Here is a 26,003-nt window from a genome sequence, read left to right on the forward strand (position 1 = left end):
CCAGGCTGGTCTCGAACTTCTGACCTCAGGTGATCTGCCTGCCCTGGCCTCCCAAAGTACTGGGATTACAGGCGTGAGCCACTGTGCCCGGCGTGCCTTTGACTTTTGAAAGGGCAGAGTGAGAGAGCCACAAAAGTCTCTGCCAGTGGCCTCTCTACAGAGCCCTACAAACTCGGGGTGGGGTGTGCTGTCCCTGGGAATGCCTTGTCCTCCCCATAGGCACCTCCAGAGTAGACACAGTTGTCCCTTCCTGGCTGGCTGGAGAGACCCTCTCTGGAGGTGCCAGACTCACCAGGATGTTACGGTTTCCTTTAGTGAACTCTCTGAAGGCCTCAGTGACCTGCTCCCTCGTTTTGGTCTTCTTGAAGTCCCGGTTCACGGTGCCGTCTTCTTTCTGAGAAAGAGAACACCCCACCCAGGAGGGGGTCAGCAGGGACCCTCGGGCAGAGACTGTTCTCACCCACCCAACACTACAGAGCAGGTGAGCCCCATCTGGACCTGGGGCAGGGCCAGTGGAGGCACCCAGGTGTCCACGTATGGCGCATGGAGGTGGTGTGCACAGCAGAGGGGAGACAAGCGCCCAGACACAGGAGAATGCAGAGGGTGGCGCTGACATCCCCAGACGAGTGAACAGTGGTAGGAAAGGCCTGGAGGTGTGAAGGGCATCTGGGCCGAGGATAGAGGAGCATGGCCCGGGGCTGGCCCGTCCTGGGTGCAACAGCAGGGCCAAGAGAGAGGGTCGGCCTCGACTTCCCACTCAGGGGCCTGGGCCCGGTGCCCAGAGGTTTCCTGCCCGCCAGAGGCACCTCCCCTCAGCACAGGCAGGAGAGACTTTCTCCCACCCTGAGCTCAGCTTGACTTCCTTTATAATCTACCATTTCTTCTTTCAGGTTTTCTGAAAGCCAGGATCCAATACAGCCCTGCCCATCGCTGCTCCCTCGCCCACCCCACTCGCATCTTCTTGGCCCCAGCACTATCTCTGTTCAGGCTGTCCTGGGCCCTCATGTGGGGCTTTGCTGACCTATGAGGAAATCTGTTCTTTAGATTTCCTCTAAATCAAAGGGAATGCTCCGCCAGGAGTCCCAACAGTGGGCTGTGTCTGCCCTCAGGCTGGAGATTACTTCAGCTGTGTCCTCACTGTGGCTGCCTTTGACAGGACTGGCAGGACCTGGGGCCGAGGGAGCAGCCCTGGGTGCAAGAGGGGCCGAAAGCCGGGGGCAGTGGGCAGCGCACCCCAGGCAGAGCCTCTTGGCTAAGGGCGGGGCAGGCAGGTGATGGTGAAGACAGCTGGCTTCTCTCTGAGTGGGAAGACAGGCTGTCGGCTGTTCTGACGGCTGGACAATAGACAGACCAGGAGCACATCCTGCTTGAGAGGGAGACGTGAGGGGAAAGTGGATTGTTTCGAACAAATAAAGAAAGGAAAGTGAGTGTTAAGGAGAAGGTGGAGGGGTACAGAATTTGCATCCAGTCTCAGAGCTGGTTGCAAAAAAGAGGGAAGGGCTGGTTTCAAAAGACAAAGAAGGGGGCAAATGCCTTTCTCAGCCCAGAGCTCGCAAAGCAGCTGTCCCAAGGGAAGGTAAAAACTTCCCCCACATGCCACCGTGGGCAGCGAGCCACTGACAGCTGCGGAAGCTACGTCTAAATACCATCTGAAAGGAGGCTGAGGGGAACCTCCCAGCAGGACGATCGGCTGCCCAACCCGGACTCCAGGCTGGACACTGGAGATGATGCAGACCATGACTGGTCAGAGAATGGGAGCCCCGACAACCCCACAGAGACCGCCATCTGCTCGAGAGGGACAGCTTCTGGGACCCTGAGGGGCTGGCACCCCAAAGCCTGGCTCTTGCGAATTTAACAGCAAGGGTGGACACAGGGGCCCAGGGACAGGGAGATCAATCCAGACAGCGCCAGTGATCAATCCAGACAGTCATCAATCCAGACAGTGCCAGTTCCCCAATTTATTCTGGGGACAGTAAATCAACATTTGAACATAATCATGTATAGGAAGCTTCTGTGTGCCCATAGCCAGAGCTAAGAACTTTTCTGCCAGATGCACATAGGTGCAAAGGGATAGAAGGGAAAGAGCCATCATTTTGTAACCACAAACACAAAGTAAATATATTAATTAGGGGAAAATTACATTCACTTATAAAGTTTGTCATGTTGTTTCTTGGGGGCTTATGTTTCTATTTCTGTTCCAATAAATATTTTGAAATTTCAAAAAAAAAAAAAAAGAAGAAGATCGAAGAGCAAAGAGGAGAGAATGCAGTTTCTGAGGGACCCTGGCTCCAACATCAAAGGCGGTCAGCATGCTCCTCCCTTCCCCGAATTGTGTGCCAGTCCCGGTTTGAGGCCACGGCAGAATGAACCAGCTCCCCCACAGGCATCCCGCAGGCGGCTCTCGCCTGGTTCTCGGTGCCAGGCACCGTCTGGACTAAATGGAGAGTCCTCGGCAGAGGGCTGACAGCTGGGCAGGGCTAGAAGCCACTCTGCTCTGAGGCCTGAGCCCCTACACAGCCATCCCGCCTGAGGAATATGCTGATGTCTCCAAATGTCTGGCCTTGGGGTGGGCCACCCACACTCTGAGCCTGTGCCTGGAGAAGCTTACAGCTTCCAAAGGGCCCTAAGAGAAGCCAAGCCCCCCGAGGTGGGCACGGGTGGGGCCCAAGGCTGCCCTCACCTTGATTCCCTCGATCCTGAACCCCAGGGTGGCCGTGGAGCTGATGGTCTCCCGCCACTGCATGTACCGCGGCTTGGTCACAGCCCGCTGTGCTTTCTCCTCCTCGGTGGGGGCCTCGGGGTCCACCTCGATCATCTTCTGGTACATGTCCTTCCGCAGGCTGGGCTTCTTCCGGGCCTTCGTGAGCTCCTCCTCCAGGTAGGTCCTACGTGGGAGGGAAGGCGACATGAGGGCCGTGGCCTGGGGCAGGGCTCACCAGCAGCTCCTTTCCCGCCTGGTGGATGAAGGTTTGGGGCGTGTGTTGCCTGACAGCCGCAGTCAGCTCAGCGCCCTGAGTCAAGACACGTCTTTCTGAGGGGGCAGCGGACTCTGTTCCAGCTGGGACTGGCTCTAATTTTTTTTGTTCTTTTTTTTAGACAATTTTTTTGGTAGATAAGGGAGTCTCGCTATGTTGCCCCGGCTGGTCTCAAACTTCTAGCCTCAAGTGATCCTCCCACCTTGGCCTCCCAAAGTGCTGGGATTACAGGTGTGCACCACCACCCAGCCTGGGGTTGGCTCTTGATCCAGGAGAAAAGCGGCAGCTTCACTGAATCGGACAGCCTTCACTTTCACTCCAAGCCCATCGGCTGGCCTCACAAAGCCCAAGGAGCTCCTCCGGGAGACCCCCACAGGAACCAGCAGAAGAAGGAAGACGGAGGCAGAGCAGCAGCGGGGGTCAGGGGTGGCTTGTCCTGATCCTGCTGCTACGGTGGAGCTGAGAGAGGGGACTGGGGGCAGGGTCTACTCAGGGCCCCACTGTATCCCCTTGGCTGCCTCGGCCCTTCCATAAAGCGAGGGCTTCCAAAGCCAGAACCTGTCCTGGTGGGAGAAGTCGTCTGTCCTCAAGTCCCATCTCTGCTGCTCTCAGGCAGCCTGAAGGCTGAGCCTGCCCATAAGTGTCTCTGGCTCTTTCCAAAGAGGGGAAATCTTCTGGAGCACAAGTTCAGGTCAGAAGGTGGCCTCGGAAGGGGTCCCAGTGTGGATGGAGAAGTCCGTATTGTGGGGGAAAGGCAGGGGACTCCCTCAGCCTCTGCTCATCCCAGAGACATGCCTGGCGCACCCACCCCATCGACACCAGGCCTCCTCATAGGTGAGCCCCCAGCCCAAAAAGCCTGAGAAAATGCTTCCAACTCAACTGCCTCATGGCCCTGGCCTCCACATGAGCAGCTCCAGCTGAACTGGCGGGGACCACCTAGACGCTGGGGAAGGTAACAGGGGCAGGGACAGCAGAGCACTTGAGCAGCCGGGGGCTGAATCGCTGGCCTTGAGCTGCCGGGACACACCACCTCCCTCAGCACACACCTCTGCGCTTCTGCCTTCTCCAGAGCAGAGGTTGGGTGAGTCATCCCACCCCCGCTCCCCTGCTCTCCTTTTAGAGCCCCAGTCTCCCTACACAACAGGCTCAGAGGCTGCCCACAGCCCTTGAGGAGGCAGAAATCAGCAGTGTCAGTTGCAGGATGGGGAAGTTTTCTCCCCTTTGCCCTATGTGGGTGGGAGCTGCCCACACAGGCCCCGCCCACCTGCCCTCCACCTGGCCCTCCACTCTTCCCGCATCTGTCTCCCAGGCCTTGTTCCAAAGCTGCCCACCAACTTCTCCAAGTTGCTGGTTTGGGACCCAGAACAGACTAAACAAAAACTACAGCATCTTAAAAATGACAGGCTTTAGAAACCACTGTATTAATTGAAATTTGCACGGAAAGAAAAGGGAAGAAAAAAACAAATCCTTTGGATGTGAACTTAGGCCTGGCTGGTTAGGACCTTCCAGGAGGTGATGAGGGCTGGAGGGGGAAATCAGTAGCTTTGGGTTGGGCCCTTGCATGCACACACACCCATGTGCGCACATACACACACACGTGCTCATGCACACACATGCACATACACGTGGACTCCTGTGCACCACTGCACACACACAGGTGCACTCATGCAGGACACACACAGAGCATACCCCTCACATGCAGAGCCAGGTCAGTGGTGACGGGGGCGCTGAAGCAGGGGCTGCCTGTGCATCTGTGTGTGTACCGTGTAGAAAAGGGGCAGCCAGGCTGGGGGAAGGACGACTCCTGAGGGTGCTGTAGGGGCCCACATGGTGGGTGGCTGCACTTCTGCAAAGAGCTCTCAGCACCTCCTTAAACAGGAAGCAGACCTCAATGTGAAATCCCTTTTCACATGGCCTTTCTCCAAAAAGGGCCCCCGTAGCTCAAAGCAGGCAGTCACTCACTGCCCAGGAGAGGAAAGGGGCTGGGGGGAGATGCCCACAGGGGGTGCCAGCTGGATGGTGGGGCGGGAGACCCACAGGAAGGTGAGACTCAGCCCCCTCCCCACACTCCCCTGCCTGCCCGAGACAAAGTCGAAGCTCCAAGCCATGCCGGGAAGCAGAGACCTGCTCGCCCACTCACGGGACGCTGAGGGAGGAGGGGACTCGAGACCAGGTGGACGAAGTGCTCCTTTGAGACAGGCCAGCCCAGGGAGCCAACAGGTGGCAGACAAAAGCCACCTAGAGCTCCTAGGTGCTAGGGACGGGCTCTCACCTGCACTCCCCAGGCCGCTGGTCCCGATGTCAGGAAGACAGTGTTGACTCTCCAGGACAAGTCACAAACCTCAGAGCATGCCCCAGAGCCACTGAGCACGTCGGTGGGAGCCAGAGTCCCAAGAAGCCCCGAGGTGCAGACACCACCAGCAACTGCATCACATTCTCCTTAGTGCCACCCCTCTGCCCCCACCATGCCCAGCATTGTTTGGTGACCAGCCCTTCCCTTTCTCTGTGACATGTCTCAAACCCTCTTGCCCTGGAACTCAGCATGTGAGGTAACCCTGGGCTCCAGCCTCCTCACCCTGTCATGGAAAGGCCACATTCCAGAGGTGACCATGAGCAGCCAGTCTTGGGAGAGGCTCTGCAGCCAAGGGTTCTGGATGAACGCATTTGGGGGAAGGCACAGTCCACGGCCCAGATGGAACTAGTCCGGCATCCCAGGGAAATGCCATGGAAGCTGGGTCCCACACAGCCCCCTTGGGAAGGGCTGGGCTGCAGGTGGGGGCTTGATTTGCAGTCAAGCAAGCCTGGTGCAGAACTGCACCAAGTTGCTGCCTGGCTGGGTGGCCTAATGAGTCACTGAACCTCCTGGTGACAGAACCTTCCTGCTTACACTGGAACATGACCCATTTCCCAGAATGGCGGTGAGAACGCAATGGGATAAATAATGGAAGCATCTAGCGCAGCCCTTGGAACAAGAAGGGTCCTTAGGATTTGTGTGCAGGAAAGATCGGGCTGGGTGCACCCTGCTTCTGGGGAGACCTTCCTCTTCCCCTCCACACATACTCCTCTCTCATCCTGTTCCCTCTGCCTGCCAAGATAGGTTACATGGGTACCAGCCACGGTCACTCTAGATCTCTCCTGAGCACGCTAGGGTGCAATCAGAAGCTGCGGAAGTCAAGCGGCTGGGTGGGGGCAGCCCTGGGGCAGGAAGCGGGGCTCCTGTCCCCAGCAGGAGCAGGCAGGTTCTGGGGCAGCCTGACTCTGTGCTTGGCTGGCTGTGTCCTTGGGACAGCCGACTTCCAGAAATGCCCAGCCAGTGTTCTTCACACAGGCCATACTTTTTTGGCCAGGTCTGAGTGGACACCAGTTGGATTATCCTCCATGCGGTTCTGCGAAGTCCTGCTGCTGTCTGGGTTGGAAGGAAGGGCTGGGCCTCCCCTGAGAGGGCACATTCTGGTGCACCAGGGGATGCCATCCGGGGTCAGAAATCAGACTTGGGAAAGCAATGGCCTCGGGCTGGCTGGGGGCATGTTCTGTCTCCTCCCTGCCCTATCCCAGATCCCTGTGGGCTAAAGATAGTAAGGAACTTGGATGGTGGAAGGGAGGTGGCCAGGGATGGCACAAGAGCAAAGAGTGGGGCCTGTGCTTCTCTATCCCCCATTCTTTCCCTGTGAGTGATGGCGAGAGAACACAACAGTCGGTGGCAGGGTCTGATTTTAGGACAGAACTCCCAGGAGGAGAGAGAAGGAAGGAGAGAAACGCTGGCTGGCTTAGCCCACTTCTCTCCTGGCCTGTGTCTCTGTCTCTCTCTCTCTCTCTCACACACATACCCCTTTCTCAATCTGCTCTTATGAGAAATAATCCGGTTAAAACAGTCACAGTGGACACAGCCTTCTGCTCTGAGCTCTGAGTCTCTGTGCCTGGCCTCCCAGACAGCCCTGCAAGGCAGCATGGAGGGGCCTGGCATCTGGCCGTCCAGCCCGGGTGCTGCAGCCAGGGCCAGGCCCACAGCATGAGCACCGCAAGCTGGACACCATGGGGGCCGACAGCCTTAGGGAGGTTCACCAAACCTGCACAGGGGAGAAGAAGCCGTACTATGGATGTCTCAGGGTGGAAGGGCCGCAGTTTGAGAGGTAGTGAGAAAACCCGGCTGCCTAAAACTGAGCCCCAAGATCACGGCAGCGGGCCTCAGGCATCCCTGTCTGCTCTCTGCCCTGCCTCCTCAAGCCCCCTCTTCCTTTCTCCTCTTCCCTGGAGTCCTCTCCAGGCTTATCCCCTGGGCAGGTGTCAGGGTGAGCCTGAGCCCCTGTCAGGAACCTGGGGGTGGGAGCCAGTTCTGCACACAGGCCCAATGACTGCTCCGGGCTCACCTCGGGCCCTGCGGTGCCCTGCCATGTGGGTTTCTTGAGTTCCATCAGGGGCTTCCTCCTCCTCTTAGGCAGATACAGGTCTTTTTTGGTAAACCAGCATGTTCTACTAGCCACTGTCTCTTCCCACTCACCAGGGCTGGGGAAATGGAAAGACCTAGATTCCCATCTCCCCTGCAGCTCACACAGCAGGAAGTCACCATCCTGCGACCTCCCTACCTGGTGTTCCCCGCACCCCCAGCAATCCCACCTGAACCAAGGGCAGCTCTCTCTTCCTTCTCTCTAGGGTGACTCAGAACCCAGCCACTGCCCATTTTCTGGTTCTGCCAGCCCCTGGCTTCTGCTCACTGGAGAAGGAAAGGGGCCATCATGGGCAAAGCCCAGGTCCTGGAACCCTCTGCACATAATGGGAGATGCCTGGGGAAGGGGAGGCTCTAATTGGTCCAACAGCCTCCTCAGCCTGCCCTTCCACCTGTGAGGCCTCCTGGAAGCCCTGAGTGCCACGCTGTGCACCTGCCATGTGGTTTGCACTGAGGCAGGCATGTGGGCTGCGAGAAGCCTGGCTCACCTGATTCCCATCTTGCAGTCCATCACACAGGGCGAGTCGAAGTCGGCCAGCAGGTCGTCCATCTGGTTGTAGCGCTCCCCGTCCTTCACCACATCCCCGTGGTAGGCAGGTACGAAGGGCCTCAGCACATCCACCATCAGCCGGTCCAGGCAGCGCTGCTCTGACTCACAGTGCTTCTTCAGGATCCTGCCATTGGCAGCTGCCTTGAAACTCCCTGCAGAGCAAGTGTAGAAGGTTCTCGGTCCCCGGCTGCAGGTAGTTGGCAGAGGCACCATCCCCGCCACAGGGCCTGGGCCTCCCTGGGGATGGCTAAGCCTGGGGCTGAAGGTGTGCCTATCTCCCTGCTGTGGACTGAGCACCTTAAGGGCAGTGGGTTCAAGACCCAGTCCGCCACTCACTAACTGTAATCCTGGGCTGGTTCCCCAGCTTTCTTGACTCCAGACTCCTCCTCACCAGTGTTCCCTGCTGGAAGGGTACAGAGCTGGGTGAGAGACTGAGGTGCCATGACCCAGTCACTCCTTAGTGTTGCTATTTGCATCCTCACCTCCATCATCAGCCCTGCTTCTCGGCAACGAAGGTGTCTCCTGGCCTCAGCAGAGAAACCCTGATTGGACAGGATTCAGAGCCAAGGTGGGGAGGTACAGCAGGCTGAGAAGTGGGGGGTCTAAGGCTCAGCCCACCTGGGCGGCACTTCTTCTGAGCCAGACCCAGTAAGTATGCACATAGGCTGTCCATCCATGTGCCTTGGGTTGGGCCAGTGTGGCCTAGGAGGTAAGCAAAATGCTGGACCCTGTGCTGGCCTGATAAGGACCCACAGGCTGGTGAAGTCATGAAGGCCAAGTCCACAGGCAGCCCCTGACATGTCTCCAGATGACAGTGCTTCCAGAGGGTCTTATGTGTGGGCTAGATGACTCTGGGGCCTTGGCTCCAGATGTCCCTCCTCCCTAGCACTGCCTGGACTCAGCTCCTGTCCACCTTCCACCCAACACTGCACACCGCCCTGCGGTTATGGGGTGGCTTGGCTGCATCTTCCACCAGCTGCAGGCTCCCTCGGGGCAGAAACTACATCTCCATTAATGCCGCAACCCCCAGGACCATGGCAATTTGGGCACACGGTAGGTGCTCAATGAAGGGGTTAGCTTTGCCTCTTTGTCCAGGGTGACAAATGGCAGGTAAGCTATAAAGACTGATGGCTTCATCTGTCTTATTGAATACAATGGGAAGAGAGACAGAAAGAAAGAGACTGGAAGACACAGAGATAAGAGCCAGAGACCGAGGGAGGGGAGGATGCGTGTTTTGGAGGAAGGGGGTGACACAGACTCCAGAGAGGTCAGTTGTCTATGGCATTTACAAGGCATTGGTAAGGCCGCAGCCTGCAAGTGTGGCTGCGATTTCAGACTGGAAAGTCTTGGAGGGAACTTGCTCTGGAGCTTTGATCCCCAGAATACAGCGTCCAGGGCACCTCCCCAGAGGTGCCGGGAAAGTCCGGGAGAACTGTGTCTACCTGCATGTCCCGCCAGCTGGATCCAGGGGTACTTCTTCTTGAAGGACATGACAAAGGGAGACCAGTGCACCATGTTTTTTATTTTCCTCCATGATTTGCTCTAGAAACAAACAAACAAAAAGCTCTACATTAGAAAGACAACCACTAATTTCTGGTTAGGACAAATTCGAAGCAAAGGCCCTCATTGCCTGTGGCCACAAGATGGGAAGGGCCCTTGGCGGGCTCTGAGGACCTTGCCACCACCATCACCGATGCGGCACATGGTGGGAGGTGGCTTTACCCCATTGAACAAACAGCCTGAGCAAAATGCTCAGGGGAACTCCCCTCGTCCCAAGAACAACGACCCCTCCAAGGAAGGCTGGAGAGGACATGACCACCCAGCCGCACCATGTTAGTTCATATTCAATTCGTAGATGCGGAGGCAACAGAGGCACCTCTTGCCTGCAAGTGGTTTGAAGAGAGACTTCAAAGGAATTCCTCAGAACAGAACCTGCACCGATGGCTTCAGGTCACACAGGAGGGAGCAAGCCCACAGCTCTCTCCTCTGCACCGCACTCCGCCCTCTCAGGATGTTTCTCTGGTGAAAACAGCCAGGGCTGGGAGTGTGCATGTGTGTGTGCGTGCATGTGTGTTTGGGGAGAGCAGGCCCTTTGGGCAGAAAGGAGAACTAAGATATATTGAGCATCTTCTTATTTTATTTTCTTAATGAGCATGCAAGTCAATTCTTTCTATTTCCATCTGGTGGAGCCTGAGCCTCAGAGAGGTAAATGACGAAGCTGGGATTTAAACATTCATCTATACAACTACTTGAAAATAAATAAAATTCTTTTCTTCCCCAGCAAAAAACAAAAAAACAAACAAAAAAAACCCATATTTTTAGAAAAAATATCCTTAAGTGAACTTTAATAAGAACAGGCTGCGGAGACGAAGATCAAGTGTCCCCAAAATACACCCGTCCTCAGCGGGGCGATGAGAACCTGAATGAGAAGCATTGTGAGTTCCTGAGAAAGTGGATCCCGAACCAGCTAAACCAAGGAGAGCAGAAGCCATGAGGCTTGCAGAGGAGATGAGGGTGGTCCCCCCTGACAGGGGGACACGCTGAAGATGTGGTCCCCACTCCTTGCCCCGAAGCGCCCAGCTGCAGCCCCCAGGGGTCAGTGGCGGCTGCTGGGTCCCCAAGGTGAAGTCAAGGTGAAATCAGCCTCCTTTGTTTTTTCTCTTTGCTGAGACTCAGCCGCTTCTGTCATCAGGTTTTCAAGTTAAAATCTATTTAAGGAGAGGAATTCTTCCTTACTAAACCTGGTAATTTTTATCCCCATCCCAGAAACTCTCACCCCACCGCCAAGACCAATTCTATTCTTAAGAGAGGGCAGCACCCCATGAGGCCATGTGACAAAAGGGCCGAGGCTTTACTGACAAGGGTGTTTTTCCTAGATCCTTCTGATGGCGATCACCAAAGAAGGCTAAAGCCAGCAGAGGCATTTCTTATCTAAGCACACAGAAGGCTGCATAAACAATCAGGGCACACAATGCATGAGGGCAACAATGGAAAAACCTCATTACACAAGATGAGCCCAGCAGTGGCTCGTGGGGATGGCCCTGCTCAGGGGGAAGCCATTACGGTGGGTCCAGGGGGAAAGTGCACAGCTGGTCACCACCTGTGGGCACATCCCCACAGCAGAGCTCAGAGAGGACAGGGGCTGACAGGCTTCGGGGGTGGTGTGGGGGGGGGAGCCCAGAGTGGTCTCAATCCAGGGCTCGCCCTAACCCATGCCATGTCCCCATCAGGGGAGAACCCACATCGCACTGTTTCACAGTCCCTCTTGGGGCCTCAGTTGCCTGTGTCCGGTGAGGGACAGACAGCTGGCATACCAGGCTCCTTGGATGGATGGACACTCTAGGGCCCTGGAAAGTGACCTTCCCTTATCCCAACAGCAATGGCCCCTCCGAGGAAGACTAGAGAGGGCTACTCTCTCAGCTGCAGCGTGCCAGTTTATATTTTATGTATACAGGCGGAGACAAATGAGCACGCCTGGAGGAAGGGTCCCAGGACCCTAGAGGGCAGCTCACTGTGGAGAAGGAGGGAGCTTACGGAGGCTGCACGCACCAGAGACAGCTGGGGGCCAGACTCAATGGAGAGAAAGAGGAGACTACAGCTGGCAGCAGGAGTGTGGAGACAAAGGCCCGGGGACTGGGACTGGGAGTGGTTGGGAACCAGACCTGCTATGGGCATGGGGGCTGCAAGCAGAAGGAGACAGGTGAGCAGACGAGGCCTCGGGAGACCGTGGGGCGTTGAGGCAGGCCAACCTGGGCCCGAGTCCCGGCTCCCCTTTTCCTCCTCAATGACTGACCTTGAACAAGTTCTTAGTCCTCGTTTGTAAAAAGAGTGACACATAGATTCCCATTCTCCCAGGAGATAAAGCTGTCAGGAGATGCGGGTACTGGGGTGTCTGTGGGAGGGTCTTTAGCCCTCTGTGTTCAAGGAGGAGACCCAGGTGTCTCTGAAGTTACTTCAAGAATGGTCAGTCCTGTGCTAGGTGGAGTTGCCGGCCTAGGTTCTGAACAATAAAGACCTCGGAGCCTGGGGCAGGGTCATGCCCACCCTGTTGGGGTGCAGCTCTCCAGAGACCCACAAGACACAGTGAGCAGGGGGCCTGTGACCCAGGAAGGTGAACAGATGCTGGGCGAGACAGTGTGGCTTAGCCTCTGCAAGGCCATTTGAAGCTAAGAAACTTCCTGTTCTTGGACCTCTCCCAGAGGCTAAAGACCAGGGGTCCAGAAAGGAGGAGGTGCTCCAGGGTGGGGGTCTTCTGACAGTTCAAGGGATCCACAAGCCTCTCACATCGCTGAGCTCTGACGAAACCAGGCACCTTTACCGCTTGGCTCCCCTCTGCCCACACCTCCTCCATTTCTTCACCATGAAAATAGGTCCCATGTGGCCAAGGCCCTGAGAGTCCCCCGATCCCAAGACTGCTCTGCCTGGATGAGGGCTGTGGAATATTCCACTTGTGAGAATGCCATGCACTTGCACTGGAGACCTCTTTTCTCTCTGCCAGTAGCAGCACACAGGGTTTCCCCATGGTTTTTAAATAGCAGCACCCAGGCAGTGCCTAATGTCACTGCCAAGCAGTAAACAGAAAAAGCCATTTCCAGGTCCAGGCTGGGGGAAGGAGGGCTGCAGGGTGACCCCAACCACCCCAGCCCAGCCCCTAGGAGCAGAGATAAACCAAAGGATGGGAGGAGATTCCAGAGAATCAACGTCCTTGTAATGGTCAGGGAGACCACAGCATCCGCCTCAGGAACCAAATCCACTCCAGGCACACTCCACTTTCCGGGAGCGGACAGGCTAACAGCCCTCCCTCCAAGCACTGGCTGGAGGAAGCCCCAGTCCTCAGAAATGGACTCCAGGCCTCATCCCCCAGATAAGACAGGTAACAAGGCAAGAAAGGAGGACAACCCAGAAGACTCCCACCCAGAGGGGTTTATCCCGCGCCCCTCTGGCCCTCCCCTGTGGGAGATATTCAAGAGTGAGCTTTCCACAGCAGCCTCTGTCTCTTATCTGAAATCAGATCCAGTCCCAGGTCTCCAGCCTCTCAAGCCAAGCTCTAGGAAATACAAAAGTGGTCTTCAGATGCCTTGAACGTGGTGTGGCAAAGGGTACCTGGTCCCCTGCCCAGGGCAGAGCTGGCCACCTGCTCCTGCATCACCTCCCAGTCATCAGGGGAATCGAGACATCCCTTGTGGACCCCTCCCACAGTGCTCCCAAAGCTCCCTATGTGTGGCAGGTCCCTGCTGGCCTCCTGGGGCTGTGAGCCGCTCTTTGGCAGACCCAGGGCAGGTGGCCAGCTGACTGTGGCCAGCTCTGCTGTGACCCTTACTTCCTCACATGCAGATGTGGGGCCGGCCCAGCCAGTGGATGTGCTGTGTTTCTTCCTAAGCCGGCTGAGTAGTACTGTGCAGGGGGACTTGCTGCTGGCCAGCATTGCTTTTGTTATCTCTCGGGGAGATAGGAGGGCCCATTTCTGCAGACGTGCACCAGTACCATGGCACGGTGTGCGCACTCATATCTGTTACCATTTGTGGGGCTCTCGCTATGTGACAGGCCCTGGTTAGACAATTATGGCCTTGTTCCTATGTTCTAGTTAGGAGTATTTTCTCCATTTTACAGCTGAAAGAGTCTGAGACTTAGCAAGTTAATTCCCCCAAGTCATCCCATTCTATGCCCTGCCAGTAGGTACCATGCACATGGGGAGCCTCCAGCCAGTTCACCCACTTCCATGCCCATCAACGAGTGAGGGCCCACCTCCAAGTGCCCCTTCCAGTCTCGAGACAGCAGGATGAGGGGACAAGAGGCAGAAGACTGAACAGGAAGGACAAGATCAAGATTCCTCCAGGGCGGTTCCCCTGGACAGCCAGGGTGCCAGCCCACGGAAGTTTTCTGGCTGCTCCGTTAGCAGAGGAGCCCAGGGCCTCTGGTGCCCCTAAAGCTGGCCACTGAAACCCCAGATACATCCCTCTCTGGGGCTGCTCAGGTGCCACTTCCGGTGCAGCTGTCAGATGACACAAGGTTTAAGCTCTCCCACGTGTCAGATCAGAGCAGCCAGACACTTCTAGACTCTGTGGATGGAGTTCTGCACTTGTGATGTTCTTGGGGACACTTTGGTGGAAAGGAAAGCACCACGACGCAGGGGTGCCCCTGGGCAGGTAAAGGGCAGTGGAGTGGGCTGGAGACACACGGCTTTTACTTTGATTCTGGGCGGGATGGTTAAACCAACTGAAGACCAGGCATGATGTCTTTCAGATAACCCCTGGCCTCACAGGCTTGGATGCAAACCAGCTGGGGAACTCCCAAGGTGGCTGCACTCCTGGTTACACGAGCACTGGTCTGAGCTTTGCTTAGCTGCTCCTCTGCAGGCAGGGTGGGCAGTGCCTGCTGCTAACATTTGTCACCCCTGCCTGTTGCAACCTGGACCCTGCTCTGTAAGAGTCTCGTGCTGAACTCCAGAAGCACAGGGAAAGATGGAGCTTCAATTCACTCAGAGAAATGTGGAAAGAAAGGATCAGAAAACAGCCAGACCAGGGTGAGGGAGGGGTGGTGGTGAAGGGAGTGATTCTTTAAAACTCAGAGAGGCCTGGAGACCTCTGGTGTGGTTTTGTCCCCTGGCACCTGACTTGAAGGAGCTAAAATATTCAGAGAATGTGGAGAGAGATTTGTAGTGGGAGGGAAAAAATCTGACAACAAAACCCCAACCGTCTTTGTGCTGGAGGAGACAGGAAGTCAGAGGCAAAGGGAGCTTGAGGAGCCGGCAGACAGCAGCCGCATTCCCCTGCAACAGAGAGAAGCCTGCCCCAGCTCCTGATTCTGCTCCCCATGTCACCTGGGAGTAGGAAGCCCTCGCCTTGGGGAAGCTCAGGGCACGCCACATTTTGTCTCCCTTTTCCCCTTTTCCCAGAAGTTCCTGGTCTGAAGAGCAGATGGGAATCTACTCCCTGGGGGCCAAGGCCTACACAGAACGATCTCCTCCTGCTCAACACACAGAGCCATAAAACAGACCCAGGGTTCTGTGGCAGGGGGATGTGGAGCCTTCCTGGGCAAGCAGTTCCTCCTCCCCACCTCCAGCCCATGCTTGGAGCTGCTCCGAGCCAGTGGGGCTGCCTGGGGAGGGTCTGATTCTGTGTGTTTTTCTGGATCAAGTTCCAACCCTCCCATGATGCTAACAGTTCCTGGGCAACGCCATCCTCCCCGGGTCCTTCCCATCAGTCATCCTCAGTCATGCTGTACGGAAACACTGCCTTCAACAAATCAGAGGGCAAACGGGCATAACCTCCAGGTCTAGCCTTTGTCGTTCGTAAGACAGGCAAAAAAGGACTGCTGGGTGCAGGGGAGGAGGAGGAAGGAGGAAGACGAAGAAGAGAAGAAGAGTGAAGAGGGGGAGGAGGAAGAGGAGGGAGGAGGGAGGAAGAAGAGGAGAGAGAAGGGAGAGCAGGAGGAGGGTAGGAAGAGGAAAGAGGAGGAGGAAGAGGAGAGGGAAGAGGAGAGAAGGAAGAGGAGGAGGTGGGGAGGAGGGTAGGAGGAAGAGGAGGGGAGGAGGAGGGAGGAAGAGGAGGAGGAGGGAGGAAGAGGAGGTGGGGAGGAGCATAGGAAGAGGAGGAAGAGGGGAGGAGGAAGAGGGAGAAAGAGGAGGAGGGAGGAAGAGGAGGGAGGAAGAGGAGGAGGTGGGGAGAAGGAGAGAAGAGGAGGAGGAGGGGAGGAAGCAGAGGGGAGGAGGAAGAGGAGGAAGAAGAGGGAGGAAGGAGGGGAAGGAGGGACCCAGGTCTACCCTACTCTAGGCTGTGGGGATGTGTGGGCCTCTGGCCACCCTACTTACAAAATGCTTTAGCTATCATCAGGATCATCTACATAACGTGCAAAATGAAAATGAGGGGCCCCTTGTCCAAAATTCAGTAAGAATGTCATGATGGGGAAAGCAGAGCTTCACCAAGCTCAGGGCCCTTCTCAGGCCCTGTGACTGCTCAGCCAGGAAATGGGCCCTGCCTCTTGGGGAGGAAATGGCCCCCATTAGGAGACAGCAGGTGACCCCAGGCCTGCAAGCCTCTGTGGCCTGCTCAAGGCCAATGACCAGAGGCTCCTCAATCCTAGGGCAGGGGAGGGCTCAAGGCTGCAGTCACCCGTGGCTCTCTTTTTGGGACTCAGAGAAGGCCCCTGGAAAGGCCTGGCAGGAGAGGTGAGGATGCAACCAGACCTCAGCCTTCTGCATGTTCTTCAGAGTCTGGCCTTGCTTCCTGTCCCTGCAGTGCTGTCTGAGCCAGTCAGCGGCCACCTGCCCAGCCCAGCCTTCCCCACAGGAGGCCAAGCCACCCAGGGCCAGCACTGTCTGATCCTCAGCTCAGCCCACATGCCCCCTGGGGTCTGCTTCCTGTCTTCTTTCCAGCCACTTCCCGCCCCTCCAAACCAATGTTATATTTCTCAGTGCAATTTGGGGTGGGTGGGAGAAGAAAGGGTTGTGACGCTGGGGGCAGACACTTGTATGTCGTGAGGACTGCAGGTCACTGGCAGCCCTGGTGACCCCCACCCCCATCCACACATGGCACCATCTGCAGCGCACCTGGGCTCATATTCTCTCAGGCCTGTGGAGTTCTGCAGGCAACTTCTTGCTCCACACACCTGTCCCCACACCACCTTAGGCCCGCAAGGGTGTCAGCTTCTGCTATTAGGGACTTTGCAGAAGAATGACTGGGGATGCTCAGGGCTTAGCTCATTCCTGTGTGGATTTTAAAATGCAACCCAGATACCCTCTTCCCAGGAAGCCTTCCCGTTGCCCCTCCTGGGTGCTTCCAAAGAGCCCTGGGCATGCCTCCATCCCAGTTCTTCTCTTTAACACAAGAAAGGGACCTTGGTTTACCCTGGTGGGCCCTCAGAGACACCCAGCAGGTTTCCTGAGTGCCTGGCTGGGCAGGTGCCAAGCCTCACAGCATCCAGGAGGAGGGAGATCAAACTCAGCAGGTGTAGGAGGGGCTGCACTTGCCCATCGGGAGCCCGGTCAGAGGCTGCTGAAGAAATTTCATTCTGGGCAGGTGCGGGCTCCACTCCATTTCCTTATCAGGGCCCTGACATTCCTCTCCCGGAAGCCACAGCTGTGCTGGGACAACTTCAGAGAAGCAAAGAGGACTTCAGGAAGGCAGCTCCTTCCAGTCCCAGCGTACCCCAAGACAGCTGCCCTTCCTCCAGCCCCTTCTTGCTGATTTTGCCAGGCCCACAGTGGTTTCACCACCTTGCAAATTAAGGGCTGAAGCGACATACATACTCCTCTCCCCCTCCATCAAGATCTTAAAAGGCAGCCCATGGAGTTGGATGTTGTTCTAGAAGGCAGGATGATGACGCAGAATGCAATTCAGGTGTAGAGATTGGAACGAACCTTTGTTCTGCTGCCTTCCAGCTGCAGCATGGGCAAACCTTGGTGTACACTGCGCACGGCAGGTATCAATGCACATACCCTGCCCTCCCCATGCAGTCACCGTGAGAGCCTGAGCAGGTGACAGGCACAAACAGCTGCTCTGTAGACTGTCACGGACAGGCAAACCTTCCAGGCTCACTTTGGTTTTTTGCTTCTGTGTCTATTTTCTTAAATTGAAATGATTTTTTCCTCCAAGGCATAGCAGATTGGCAAGCATCCAACTAGGCACTTTCAGAGGGCCTGATCGTGGCCAGTGGCGATCAGATGAACTAACTGTGTGATTAATTGCTTACAAAGCTTCCCGTCCCATGCCCACGGCAGTTCCGGGAACTCATGGGGCAGTTCCTTAGGCCCCCAGATGTGTAACTTGGAAAGAGTCAGAGTCCAGGTGAGTCAATATCAGTTTCTGGTTCAAGTCACTGACGTTGCAAAAAGAAGAATGATTTCCCAAAGCATCTTATTTCACACATGTGGAACTCTGCTAGGCACTGCCAAAGGAAGATATTTTCAAGGTGAATAATAAGATTGCTTGGCAAATTTCATTTTCTAAAGGGGGTTTACATTCTCTTCTTAGCCTCTCTCACCTGACTTGTTCCCCCAATTTGCTACTTTTTCCTCCAGCACTTCTCTTTTTATTTAAATAGTTTGATCACTTGGCTTTTATCTTTAGATAATCATAAAGAAAGAGTCTCCGTTTGTTGTTGTTGTTGTTGTTGAGTAAAAGAGATGAGGGGACATCTCTAAAATATCAGAAACAGGAAATGATCTCTGGACCCTCTAACACTCCGAAAACAGTATTGCCAGCCTAACTCTGCTGTGTGTGTGCAAAGAGATCACGTTACATGTCTAACACAGTGTTAGATACTATGCTAATAGCTCAGGTAACTCTCACAACACTGATATAGTTGTCTCCATTTTGCAAATGATGAAACATGTTGAGAGGGGTTTAGTAACTTGCAAAAGGTCACACAGCTTCCAGGTTTGTGCCACTTAATTCCAAGGATTTTGTTTCAGCCAACAGGCTTACTGGGCTCCCATCATCTCTCTCGGACCTGGGGCTCTCTGCTTCTCCCCTAGCTATAAAATAGCCTCACATAAACAGCAAGGGCTTTGTCAGAAGAGTGACCTTTCAGATGGGGGAGGCCTGAACAAAGGCCTACTCTCCCCTCCCTCCAAGTCTGTTCCCAGAACGTCCTTACTGACACACGCTCAGGGAAGGCACATTTAACAAAATGTCGAAAGTGGATGAAGAACGCCCCTGCCAGGGGAGAATTTGTTCTGTGTCAAAGCCTTTGTTCTGCTCTTGCAAAAGTCTGAGTGAGAGTCATTGAGTTTTCCATGTTTGGAAAAAATCCTTTTTTCCTTCCTTCTTCATTTGGTCTTTCTAAAAAAGCAGTTAGTGTTTCCCTAGTGATCATTATTTCCTTCACTGGGGAAAAGCCTGGTGCTTCTCCTAGGCTGCAGAGTGCAAGCGGTAGCCAACTTTGTTCATTGTATTCCCCCTGGCAGGGCCCAGCTGGGTTGGAGGCAGCTGGGTACAAGTCCAGGCAGGTAGGGGCCCCTGGCTCAATAGCTCCCTCCTGTAGCCCTGGTTAGAAACCTGGCTGGGGCCAAAAGCGAAACCTGCCCCTGCCAAAAAGGAGCTGGGAGGGAAGGAGGGGAAGGGCTTTCAAAACCAAGACACCAAGGATCGGAAAAATTAAGCCCAAGGACTTGGCAGGACAGGTAGCTCCAGCTAAAAATAAAAGTCTGGATTTAAGACTAACTGCCTTTCCCCCTTTAACAAACAAGAAAATCCCCCTAAATGCCAAATGCGAAAGCACTTTCAGAAAAGACCCGAGTAAGGCTTTATTTCATCTCCCGTCTCCACCCCCTGTGTGATGTTCCCGCAGGCTGGATGGCACAGAACATCCTCCACAGCGCTGCTCACCAGGCACGAGGTTCTTCTCCCCCGCCCTGTACGGAACCCATGAGCGTAGTGTAGGGATTACTGAATGCTGTCGGGTTGGTGAAGTCCCTCCTTCAGCAGCAATTGCTGGGCCTAGGGCAGGAGAACGAGGATGGTGGGTCCTTACCAGCCCCTGCAGACCAGGACCCCCTGCAGGGGCTACACAAACTAGCTCAGTGAACTAGCTAGCTAAACTAGCTCCAGGTGAGCGCTCTGTCCCCTCCACACCCAATCAGGCTGCGAGGGCTGCCAGGCCCCTGGTTTGCAGTGCGTAGACCTGGTCAGGCTGAAGGCTGGAGCTCCCCACCTGGTTGACCCTTTTTGAGGGACGCCACCATGGTCAATCGACCCCTAGCAGCACATTCTGGCCAAAGCCAGGAAAACCCTGAGTCACTGCCCAGCTGTCTCCTGATTAGCTGCCTTCTTCCTGTTGCAACTAGAGGCCTAGTTTCTAGGCCAAGGGCGGCACCCAGACTGGCACCCACGGGGCCTCCATCATGGCCACTCTTCCTCTTCCACCATAAGCCCTAAACCCTGCCAAAGGAGGTTGCCCAAGGCCCAGCCGGCAAGGACAGGGCTCCAGGAGCAGCCCAGGGCCTCACCAAGGCTCCCTGACCACCCATAAGAGGGAGCAGGGTCCCTGCGGGATACAGAGCCACCCCCAGATACTGCCCTACACTCACTCTCTGGCGTGCCCACTCCAATCCGTCAGGGCAAGCTATCCCATACCTGCCCCACCTGCAGGTCTGCTGTGCAGGTGCTCTGCCCAGAAAGCTCTCCCTCCATCCTTCTGTGTATCCACACCTACCTCTCCTTCCAGCAGATCCCCTGGAATCTACAAGCTGGCCCTGCCTTGTCCCTGAAGTCTGTCAGGCCACTCTAGCCCCACGCCACTCCTGGAATCCTCCCTGAAGCTGGAGGGAGTTGCAGGATGTGGATACGCAGAAGGGAGGAGGGAGAGCTTCCCGGCAGGGCACCTGCACAGCAGACCTGCAGGTGGGGCAGGGAACGGAAAGGAAGCTGGAGTGCTTCGTGATTCTTGTGTGCCATACCATGTCTCCCAGTGGCAGGAAGGCTCCTGGGGAACTGGGGATCTGTCCTGACCTTCTGTATGTCCCCCAGGCTGGAGAGCCGGCAGGAATCCAATACTCCCGCCATCTGGCTGATAGGAGGACCCTGCGGGCCCAGCACATGCTAAGGGCCCAGGCCTGGAAGATAAAGCACACCTACACCAAGGCTCACACCGCTTTATGTTCACTTGCTCACGCCTGGATTTTTCTAGAGACTTCTCCAAGTAGCAAGAGGGGGCATATTTGTGAGAATTTCCTGTTTGGTCTGCCTGGGTTTCTCTCCAGGACCCCACGGCTGGCAGCCTGGCTGGCCCTGGGACCCAGGGGTCTTTTTCACTTAAGGGTTTGGAGGGCAACCTTTCACTCAGGTTAGTCACTGTTTGCTCACTCTCCCATGCCTCAATCTGTGATGCCCTTGCTGGCAGGCAGGGGACATCTCTTCGTGGGTATCCCCAGTGTCCTGCAGGAGTCAGGGACACTGGAGACACCAGCAAAGAATGCTCTTCCTTAGCGACTCTTTCAGGTCCGCACTCCTTCCCTCATCCACACTGTATAGGAGCTGGCATCAAAGGGGCCTGCAATCTTGCTAAACCAGAGTCTTTTTTTGGTTACTCAAGAATCGAGGTGTCCTTCACCCAAAATGGAAATGTTCCTAACCCTCCTTATTGGGCAGGGCCCAGCAAATAAATGCTCCATCTCTGGTGAGAAGGTCATTAACTTGGCTCTTCCCTCCTCCTTTCTCCTGGATTCTGTCCTCTTAAGAACTAAAAATAATGAAGGGCTAGAGGAGAGAGGCGAGAGAGGAAGAAGGCACAGGAAATGCTGTGCTGAACAGAGGCCTCGCAGAGCTCACACCAGGGGCCTCGCAGAGCTCACACCAGGGGCCTCTCCAGGCCTCAAAGGCTGCTGGGCCCGGAGGCTAGCAGGGGACCAACAATAGGAGGAAACAGGGAGTGGCCAACGGGGCTGGGGAAGAGCACGAGGCGGGTGGGCAGCCTTTCGAGGCTGACTTCCTAATGGATAAAGCTCAGAGGACAGGACTCAGCCTTTCCTCTGGGAAAGGGCGCCTGGGCTCTGCCCAGCTGGTTAACGGCCACCCCTGAAACACGCAGCAGACCCTCTCCCGCCCTGCGCTCATCCACTCCTCCCCAGAGATTTTATTTTTACTTTGGTAAATGCAAAACAACAAGGCCAAGTTACAGAGGGTGGAAATTTACCGAAGGCCTTCACTGATCGGCAGACAATTGGCACTGAAGTTCTGGAACCTCCGAGCACCCGCAGAGTCCATCTTGGGCCGCTCTCACAGAGGCGCCAGCCAGGGGACTCTGCCCCATCCCCACCCCCAACACACCTTCTTGGGAACAGCTCCCTGGTCTGGGGAGCTAGAGTTGCTTAATCCTTCCTTTATAGCCCACAGAGAGGTAAGGCAGGGCAAGAGCGCAGCCCATAGCATGCGAGCTGTTCTAGTGCCAGTTCAAGAAATAGCTCTTGTGCTTACCAGAGCCAGACACAGGGCTGAGTATTTGCTATGTGTGTGTGATAAGAGTCTCTCAACCTATCACAGAGGTGCTGTCACTGTCCCACTTCACAGATGGGAACACTGAGGCACAGAGTCATGAGACAACTTGCCCAAGGTTCTGTACATGTGTAGTCAGGCAGGCTGGCTGCAGATCCAAGCTCTTCATCACTCTGCTGGGCTGCCTCATTCCCTGTCATGTGGAACAGGTAACATTATAGCCAGATAAACTCAGATTTAGATCCTGCCACTCCTGGCTGGTGGCACTAGGCAAGTTACCAAACCTCTCTGAGCTTCAGTTTCCTCATCTATAAAATGGAAATACCATGTATCCTAAAGTATTGTTTTCAGGGTTAAATTAAATTCTCTGTGTGCAGTGCCTGGTACATACACAAGAGCACTCAACGAGGCAGATACATATTGCATACCTCTTCCGTATACTGTCTGGTCTGACCCCCTCAAGGTCAAGAGCCTATGGATCGGATGAACTGTATGGGAGACAGCTGTGTATGAGCCCAGCAGATGTTAGCAGTAGGGTCTGACCACCTCCTCTTCTATCCCTAATCCCAGCCTTGAATCCCACCTTTCCACAAGGAAAGGGCAGAAGGTGAAGGCCATAGCTAGGAGGAAGTGGATTCCCAGTGAAAAGTCCTATTCCTTGACAGAAACAGAGTCTTTCTGGAACTCCAAAATGCCCAGGAGCTACTTTCTAGCCAGGTGTGAGAGGGAGTGCACGGATGATGAGGCAGCCTGGCAGGGGAGCCACCAGAGGCTCTCGTGTTTCCTGAAAATCCCCCCACCCAAACCTCCCCCAGGGACCTGGGATCTGAAATAAGTAACTTTTGCCTGTTCCCTGGGCGACTGAGCTGAGCAACAGGGACACAGGCAGCTCTGCCAGGTGGCCACAAGTGGAAACAGACTTCTTCATCCCATGCTGGAGGATGACATTTACAAAGCCAGGAATCTAAAAGGAAGTTTTCTGCAGAAAGTTCAAGAATCTAAAATGCCATCTTCTCTCCCCAAAGCTCTCCCAGGCACAGCCCTGCTAAAGGAAACACACTTACTGTGTGAGCAGCTCTTTGTTAACCCCTGGTACTTTTTCAGAGATTCCTGAGATTGAAGAAACTTCAGGTTATACATTTTAAAACCTTAGGATACTACTGGATATAGTAGAAGGGACAAGATTTCCTCAACCTCCAATTGCTAAAAAGTTTACCTCTCTGGGCCAAGAACATTAATGGAAAAAATACTGCATTTTAAGTAGTTTCTGGGAATGCAAAAAAGACCTTGTAAGAGATTTGGTTAAGGGGGTCATCCTGGTCTAACTCCAAAGCCAGAGTTTTGGGAACTCCCACTTAAGGAATTTCCAACAAGGAAACTTTTGAGGAAGGACTTGAATACCACATGACGGCTTATAAGCAGTTATCAAGCTACACTGGTGCAATTCATTTCTGACAGATAATGCTGATTTGCCTGTGGCTAAATGGCACTCAGTGAGTGAGAATGCAGACTTGCAGAGAACCAGAAACCCCAAGCTGCTTTCCAAAGAAGCGTCTGCAGCCATGCCCCAGCGGTGGCCAATGTGCAGCTCTGAATTCTGCTATGAGTCACCCAGCTTCCCTCTCCTGACCAGAGCTGTTCAGGGTAGAGACCCCGTGTCTCAGTTCAGCAGTCATGCATCTGTTCACGTGCAGACCTCTGGAAGCACAGGAAACGGGTTGCCAAAAAGGGACACCAGAGAACCCCCAAGTATGAGCAAGACTCATCAGCTCTCAGGGCTCAGCTGTCTGTCCCCTGGGTCATCTTGACGGTATGTGTGACGATATGTGTGATTTTCATAAACAGATTGACTCATCGCCCTTCCCCATGCATCTCTGTCAACCAGGCTCTGCTAGTGGCAGTGGGCGCTTACTTAGCACTTTCCCCACGTGACAGGAGCCTCCCAGGGCCCCAGAAAGGCAGGCACCAGTCTCGCCTCCTATGCCCAGAGTAGCAAACGGGGGCAAAGCTGTGCCCCTAGGTTTGTGTCCCAATCGGGGCAGACCTGGGGGTCTTGCCCAAACTCCTACCCTGGAAGCCTGCACGCCCTACTGCAGCCAGGTTCTCCCGCCCACCGGGAGCAGGGACACCCTGAAACTGTTTCCTTCACTTCTTGCTTTAGGCTACAATGATTCAATATTTCTTTGTTTTCTTTTTTTTTTATGAGACAGGGTCTTGTTCTGTCACCCAGGCTGGAGTGGAGTCAGTGGCACAATCACGGCTCACTATGGCCTTAACTTCCTGGCTCAAGCAACCCGGTAATCCTCCTGCCTCAGCCTCCCTAGTAGCTGGGACTATACGCATATACCACCATGCCTGATAGTTTTTGTATTTTTTGGTAGAGATGGGGTTTTGCCATGTTGCCCAGGCTGGTCTTGAAGTCCTGGACTTAAGGTGACCAAAGAAGTGATCCACCCACCTCGGCCTCTCAAAGTGCTGGGATTACAGGCGTGAGCCACCACGTCCAGGTTAATATTTCTTTTATATTGAGGTCTTTTGCAGCAGCTTTTGGGATCATTACAGACAGCATGGGTTTTCACAAAAGTGAGGTGAGGATCGCCTATGAGACAGGGGCAAAGAAGAGCTGCACCCCAGGTCCTCCCTGTCTACTCCCTCTGATTTACAGAGAAGCAAAACCAAGAAACAGAGCATCAACATCCGTAGAGGCTGGTCCAGTTTTCTATCTAAGCGATCTTAAAGCTTGGACTCCACGAAAGTCACTCTCTTGCCTGCACAGCTTACAGAAGGCTCCTGGTTCTCTTAGACTTGTTTCATCTCCTTCCTACCGAGTTAGAGGAAATGAAACATTATTGAGGGAATGCAAGCGGGTTATCTGAAAAATTTATTCTGGAATGGTAGTGGCTGAAGAACGGGCTTAAATGACCTCTGGGAGTCCTTCCAGTCAGTGAGCCTGAACACAGGCATGAGAGAGGCCCTTGGAGGAATGGTCTGCTTTGTGCAGTCAGGATTTAGGTCTCACCAAGCTTGGGGCCTCCAGGCTCAGGAGGCAGGAGCTGAACGAGAGCCCGTGACCATCTCCGAAGAGAGCAAACCTCCTTTGCAATGTCCATCTGCTGTGTGCCGGGCAGTACATGTATCCTAGTGGGATGAGGGAAGAGCCTTGGGGACTCTGTCCCAGGAAGAAGGACTCCAGACTCTCACAATGACCACGGCCCTCTTGCAGGCTCAGCCCCTCCAAGGTCTCCAGGGAGTGCTCACATTTAGGAACTGTAACATCATTTCTAGGGAACAGAACCAGCTGGCTGACTTATTCCCCTTAACTTTCAATGCTATTATTAGGGCACATCTGTCTCGGAGTGAAGTCACCAAGGAAAAACCCAGCTGAAGAAAATATTTTCAGGCAGTCGTCATTTGAATCTTCGGAAAAGGAAGCGAGCGGATAAACTGCCAAAGAGCCCCGGGATTCAAGGTGGCCAAAGAGGCGCATGGAAAGTATTTGCCTTGGGAATGTGGGCAGCTGAGCTATTTACACAGTGTGTGGCCAGCACGACGCAAATGGACCAGAAGCTCCTAGAACTGTTTCCTCTTCCCTTTCCTTTCCCCCTTTCCCTTAACAGGAAAGCCAGCCAGCAGAGCCTCCCCATAAACCTGAGTCAGGAGGAAAGGCCGTGCGTGAGTGACCAGCAGCCAGGTGATGTAGGGCAGAGGTCAGCAGACTCACTTTGTTTGGCTACATTTTTTTTTTCTAAATTAGCTGCCAACATTTAAAAATCAGATTCCACACAAAAATCCTAATTCCCAACTTCTCTTTGAAATCCTGGGCCTGCAATCCCGGACAGTGGCCCCTGCCTGGGGCTGAGCAGCAGCCACTTAAGATGGGGCCTTCTCTTCCCGTCACTGGGTCCCGCTGACACAGCTCACCTGCCTGGCCCCTGGTGGCATTTGAGTTTGAGCCGCTGGATTTAGAGACATAGGGTAAGTGCTGAGGAAAGCCAAAAACCTCAACTGTAGTCTACTCACTGGCCATGTCAACGCGGGCAAGTCACCTACTTTGCTGAGCTGCTGTTTCTCCCTCTGCAAACAGAAATGAAAATGCACAGCAA

The 26,003-nt window shown here is 54.7% G+C and overlaps 1 protein-coding gene across 2 annotated transcripts in view; it reads right to left on the reverse strand.

Moving 5' to 3' along the window:
* Positions 1–26,003, reverse strand: part of ITPKB (inositol-trisphosphate 3-kinase B) — a 128,705-nt gene that overhangs the window by 28,749 nt on the left and 73,953 nt on the right. For both annotated transcript variants that reach the window (XM_063613360.1, XM_055233555.2), the window contains exons 3-6: positions 9,412–9,511; positions 7,908–8,121; positions 2,681–2,885; positions 293–394 (exon numbers count right to left, since the gene is read on the reverse strand). In XM_063613360.1, the coding sequence (XP_063469430.1) occupies positions 293–394; positions 2,681–2,885; positions 7,908–8,121; positions 9,412–9,511 (621 nt within the window). The remainder of the gene's footprint in view (positions 1–292; positions 395–2,680; positions 2,886–7,907; positions 8,122–9,411; positions 9,512–26,003) is intronic.

This window comes from Symphalangus syndactylus, chromosome 19 (assembly GCF_028878055.3).
Source record: "Symphalangus syndactylus isolate Jambi chromosome 19, NHGRI_mSymSyn1-v2.1_pri, whole genome shotgun sequence".
Taxonomy (NCBI): domain Eukaryota; kingdom Metazoa; phylum Chordata; class Mammalia; order Primates; family Hylobatidae; genus Symphalangus; species Symphalangus syndactylus.